The sequence below is a fragment of the Numida meleagris genome, chromosome 6 (assembly GCF_002078875.1).
Source record: "Numida meleagris isolate 19003 breed g44 Domestic line chromosome 6, NumMel1.0, whole genome shotgun sequence".
Taxonomy (NCBI): domain Eukaryota; kingdom Metazoa; phylum Chordata; class Aves; order Galliformes; family Numididae; genus Numida; species Numida meleagris.
In genome coordinates this window covers 40,463,226-40,469,225 of record NC_034414.1, presented here as the reverse complement: position 1 = coordinate 40,469,225, position 6,000 = coordinate 40,463,226, and the positions used below count along the sequence as shown (strand labels likewise).

The 6,000-nt window shown below is 43.8% G+C and overlaps 1 protein-coding gene across 1 annotated transcript in view; it reads left to right on the top strand.

Annotated features, from left to right (window-relative positions):
- Positions 385–6,000, top strand: part of SPTLC2 (serine palmitoyltransferase long chain base subunit 2) — a 69,233-nt gene continuing 63,617 nt past the window's right edge. Inside the window, exon 1 of the mRNA XM_021402452.1 lies at positions 385–572. Within this exon, the coding sequence (XP_021258127.1) occupies positions 447–572 (126 nt within the window). The 5' untranslated portion in view covers positions 385–446. The remainder of the gene's footprint in view (positions 573–6,000) is intronic.

Sequence of the window (6,000 nt, the reverse complement as noted above, 5' to 3'; positions counted from 1 at the left end):
CCCTGCTGCTCCTCCTGTCATTGGGCAGAACCCGCTGTCCGCTCGCGCCCCACCCTCCGCGTCGTGAGGCCATTGGTTAGCTTATCCCCTTCTCCTCGTTCCCGGTTCTGTCTCTGCCAGGTGATTGGGTATCTTTCACCCCCCTGGCTCCGCCTCGCTCCAAACTTTCTGCTTTGCGATTGGGCGAGCCGCTCCCTTCCCCTCGTTCCGCGCTCGCCGACCGGCGTGCTACGCTCTTCATTGGGCCGCGCCCCCAGGCCCCGCCCCCTCCCCCTGCGCTCCACAGCACGCCGTTCAGTCGCCGCTCCTCTCTTCCCTGAGCGTGACGTCTCCGCCGCCCATTGGGGGAAGCAGCGGCTCGCGCTTCCGGTGCGGCGCGGCGCGGCCGGGTGGGGGCAGCGGAGCGGGCGAGGCGCAGTGGGATCGTGTCCGGCGGCGGCGGCGGGATGGAGCGGCCCGAGCGGGCTGCGGCGGCGCTGGGTGCTCAGCCCCGCGCCAACGGCTGCGGCGGCGCGGCCCATGGAGGGCTCCGCAACGGCTACGTGCGCGGCCTGCCCGCGCCCGACACCCAGGTCAGCGCGGCGGGAGCGCTCTGCCGCCCGGGCGGGGCTGGCAGCGGTGCGAAGGAGGTGGGGGGGCCGGCTCCGGACTCGGGACGGGCGCGGCAGCGCTTCGGTGCTGGGCTGGGCTCGGCTCTGAGCGGGCTGAGGGCAGCCGGCGGGCCTCGAGGAGAGCTGGGGGGGCTGCGGCGGAACCCCTCGAAAGTTCGGGTGTCGCAGCCGCGGTGCTGGCCTGGCGGCTGGGCCGCTCCTCTAGCACGGGATGCCTGGCTGTCCGCGCTGCCCGTGCCTGTGCTGCTGCAGTTCTGTGGCTTTAAACTTGAAGCCCGCTCTCGTGTAACAGGTCCGTGCTTTAGTAGAAAGCAGCAATTAGTTCCTTAGCGTTGCTCTGTTGCTACAGGTGTGAATTGTCCTTTGAGCAGGAACTTTCTTCTCTGCGGGAGTGAAGGGTTTTGCACGGCACTTCTCATCTTGCTGTGTTACTGATGTATTACTCTGTGTTTGCACTTTCAGAGTTCCAGTTGTTTTGCTGCAAAGCACCCAACTTTTGTGTTATATTGTTAGTGGTTCTCCCAAAGGCAGTCCCAGCAATACGGAACTTCTTGTATCAGAGGCCTACACCTGGTACTGCTGCAAAAAAAGCCTTTCTCCCCCTCCTTTTGGTGTCCTTCCTGTTGCTCCGTTTTCCCCTCCTGTGCTGCCCCTCCAGTTCCTCGGGGAAAGCTTGTGTTGCCAATACGTGAACCAGATTGAGAACTGATGCAGGCTAAAGACATGTTTTTTGTTTTTCTTCCATGACTTGAGTTTAACCCAGGTCACTTCCTCCATTTCCTTCCCTGGGTGGGCACACATGGTCTCACCCTGGCACTTGGGAGGGGATAGCACACTGTTGGGAGTGAACAACTGGGGGAGGTTACAGCACCTTTTCTTGGCAGCAGAGTCAGCCTATACAGGTTTATTGTTGAGGAAGCTATGGTGCTGATAATCTTGCTTTGCAATCACCAAAAACTGCTATCTATAAAACCTTAGGTTTAAATCTTCCATACTAAGCACAAGTAGTGGTGGTGAGTGTTCTTCTGTTCTTTCTTCCCGCCCCTTCCCCTAGATTGCTCCACACATTTAAAGTAGAGGTTCTGCTTCAGAAGAACAGCAAGGGAATGGGGTGAGGGAACATTTTCTTCAAGGACCGTGTACAGCAGCACACTTGGAAAACATGGAAGATGGAGCATGTGAATGGAAAAGTTGTTGATGTCAAACTAACTGAAGAAGTTCAGTGTGTTATGAGAATTTATATTCAGTTGTTGGCTTGTGTATGATAGTGTGTTTGAATATGCCTTGCAAACCAGAGGCACTTGAGATGATTACTTCTAAAGGGAGGAAGGCTCACTGCAGAGCTGATGATCATGAGATATCTTAGCAAAAAGCTGAAATGTAGTGATGTAAGGTGAGTGTAAGAAAGCTTTAAAGCTTTCTGGCACCTGCTTGTTGATCAAGAAGTTATTTATAATTAGGAGCCTTGTGTTCCTTTCTCCAGCGTGTTACGTTGTCCAGATCCCCGACTTTCAAATTGAAGGTCAAAGTGTTAAAACTTTAACTGAGGCTTGGTGCTGTTCAGGTTTGTTCACCATTTACAGCTTTTTCAAATAACGTCTGTGCTAGGAGTTTAGAACCACCAAAGATATGGTCATGGAAACATCGCAGATTTGGTTATTTGTTTGGCTTTTTTTTAATCTTCATTGCTCTGTCTCTACACAGGAGAACATGTTAATGCTTATCATGTGTTAAATATATTTGTCTGTGTAGGTAAATGTTTGCGTGTATGTACTTACCATGTATAACACTTTAGAATATGCAAGAGACAAGATGCAAAGTAATCGAGTACCAGAAATGAGGTAGCTGTTAAGTGCAGTAACTGGGTAGTAGGAAAAAAAAAAAAAAAAAAACAGAAAAGTTAAAGGTAGAGGGAGGAAAAAGATTCTATTTCAAGAACACATGTTTGATCCCTGAGAGAAGTAAGAGGCAAGAAGAGAGGTAAGGTCTAGAGAAAATTAATATGTTGTTGGAAAGAGGAAAGGGAAGGAAAGCCTTTGGTATAAGGAAGTGTTGCAAGCACTGATGATTTATCTGGAAAAACCTGGAGCTTGTGAGAGTATCACTCAGAAACAGGGTAGTACATCACCACACCTTCCTGTAGGGCTACACAGGACAGGCAAGCTTTAAGTCTTTTTAACAGTTTAGAAAAGTAGTAAGATTAACTGTGCCTAAGATGTCTGTGCTGTAAGTTACTCGAGTAAGCTTTATTTTGTTAAATTTTTTCCATTATTAAAAAGTTCAGGTTAACAAGTGTTATCTTTACAACACAGATTTCAGGCTGTGTTTACAGCTCTCATCACAATGAGAGACTGGTATTTAAAATTTAAGGTACTCTACTGCCATGCCAGCCCGAACAGAAGGGGGTGGAAATGTTCACCTTAATTTTTAAGTATTACTTTGTCTCCTGCTTGGATATGAACTGCTAATCCTTTCTCTTGCTAAGAGGAGAAGAAACCTGCTGCCCACTGAAGCTGTGGGAGCTGACTTTGGCTGCCTTGGAGATAATGAAATATTATCAGTGGCTCAGAAAGAAGTAATTTGAAATTAGGATTTCAGCATATAAAGAAAATCATTCTGTTGAAGTAGTACGATAAAGAAAGAGCTGTTATTTTGCTTTCTTAGGAAGTCCTGTGTTCAAAATACTTTGATTCCGCAAACAATTGATCTCTTTAGAGATTCAAATTCAGTGAGTGCAACAATCTCACTGTAAGCTCTTTTGCTAAACCAAATAGTAAAAATGGTTGAAGAACCATCTAGCAATTAAAAATTGGGAAGTTAGGAAAAAGTGAGTAACTTATTTCTGACTCTATGTACAGTTAAAAGTGTGTGATTAAAATAGACTAATCTTTGAGTTCTAATGCTGTAGTGTAATATCACACTAGGTAAGATGAAGGCCTAACATCTCAGAGGGTATTGTCTTGAATTGAGAAAATGAACGTAGCTGAGAGAAAGAAAGCAAGTCAAATAAAATAATAGTGAATTTAGCTCTCCAAGTTGTGCGTGATTCTGCTTTTTCTGTTCTTCTGGTCTATTGGAGAAAGTGCTATGTGGTTTCAGTAGAAAAAATGGTATTGAAGATTTATCAAGACACTTGTGAGAATAATAAAGAGTGCAGCAAAATCACTTTTCTGTGATATAATCTTAGACTGGAATGTGTTTCTCCAATGCAGTGTCTTTCTCTGAAGCAAACAGCTAATGATTTTTTAAGATTGTTTGAATAAATAAATTCTTGCTTAGAACAGGGAGATTAGGACATATTTAGTAAGACAAGATGCCCTTATTCTCCCCGATGACTTATTGTAATCTATCTGCTTCTCTGAACAGAAGTTCACTAATGTGGTTTTCTGGACTTCTTAATTGAGCTTCTCACATTAGGAGGGCTTTTTTTATAAGAAATTATTTTGCATAAGAAATAATCTCCAACTAAACAAAAAAAAAAAGGGGATATAGGGTTTAGATTTCAAGTTCTTAATTTCTGTTATGCACAGTATCTCCAAGTTAGTGACCTAGGAGTTGAAATGATACAAAGAACTTTAAAATTTCTGGATGATTCTAGGTTTTCAAATTCTGTGCTAGAGTGATCTCCAGATAGCGTATTGTATACATCCTTTAGTAAACAGGGTTTCACATGACTTCCTCAGGAAGGGAAGGAATACTTTGATTAAAGAGAGGGGGATGACTGAGGGAGTTGAATTCCTTTAAAACTGTTTCAAGTCCTGAATTCTCACAGCATTAACATCAGCAGCGTAAGCTTTTTTTCTAGTAAGTTTGGTATGTACATGCTGAATGCTGCTTTCGTGGTCCTGTGAGCTTACAAGTAATCACATTGCACAAATCATCTATGACGTGCTTCAGGGTGCAGTAGAATGGTGGCTCCATCCTCATTTGATAGATGCTTTTGCTGGGTTCAGAGTAGTGAGATTTCTTTGGGAGACCATACTTAGGAAGAGGAGAACAAATACTGGAAGTTTTTCTCATTACAGCGAGTTAATGATTGCAGCGATATGAATAACCTTCATTTGAGATGAATGAATAACCTTCACTTGAGATGAACGTTAAGATAAAGATTTTTTAATAACTCTCTATCTGCTAATATTTTATATTAACATAAGAGATTTGATTATGAAATTCTGGTTTTTTTTAGTCTGTATGCAAGTTTTAAAATGCAAATACTTAATGACAGACAGAAAAATTGAATACTCTTGGGTCTTAAGAACTAAATGTCATGAACTTACTCACAAGGAAGTGAGAACACATGGAGTGCTGTGCCCAGTGCTGAACTTTCCATTAAGATACTCACACACCTGCATCAGTCTATGAAACCACTGGAGGGCCAACAAGAGGCTGAGGAGACTGAAGCACGTGAAGTATGGAGAGAGGCTGAGACTAGATTTCTTAGCCTAAGGAGTAGAAGGCCCAACTAGTTGGTTGGAGGTTGTGGAGGTTCCAGGCTCTTGGAACTGTGTGACAATAGGATGAGAAGCAACAGATGTTTTCTGGAAGAATGGGAAATTTTGACTAGATATTAAGGAATTTTTTTTCTTCCATGAGAACAGTAACATACTGGAAGGAGTTCCCCAACAGGCTGTAGACTGTCCTTGGAAGTGTTCAAGTCTAGGTTGAATTTGGCCCTCAAATCCCTGCTGTGCTCAGACCTGCTTTGAGCTAGGGATGGACTTGATGGCCACTGGAGGTTCCTTCTGACCTGAGTTATTCCATAATTACACAGGTAAACTCCTGGGCTGCAGGAATGCGCCCCCGTTAGATATGAGCCCCTGTTTAAAAAAAAAAGTAGATGTTAGGGTTTTTAGCATGTATTCTGAGGCTTGTGTCAGGTGCAAAGAAATTTATTACATTCTGTCTCTAGCTTTGCTTTTTGATTAACTACATGTGTTGCATCAGTAACATAAAACTGAACTGAGTAGAAAATTGGCTGGCCTAGAAAAGACTGTGATCTCCTTCAGATGTTCTGACTGACAGAACTGTTTCTGAAAAAGCCTATCTTGTGCGTGAAGATACTTTCCTAATACCAAATGTAATTATAAAAGGCTATAAGCCTATGTCGAAGGAATAGCTAGACAACATCTTTCTGGCTAAATGGGTATTAGAAGCCATCAAATTAAATTAGTGACTGTTACATCAGTGTCAGACTTGTCTGAAAACTTATTTATCCATACTAGTATAAGAACAAACCCGGAGTAGCTGCTAATGTGACAGGCTTCTCTTAAATCTATGTGTGATACTGAGAAGCCAGTTTGAATAAAATATTGAAATTACGTTGAGACTGCCATTTCAAATTAAGCTAGTTTGTTCCTTAAATGCACTAATAACTTTTTATAAACATATG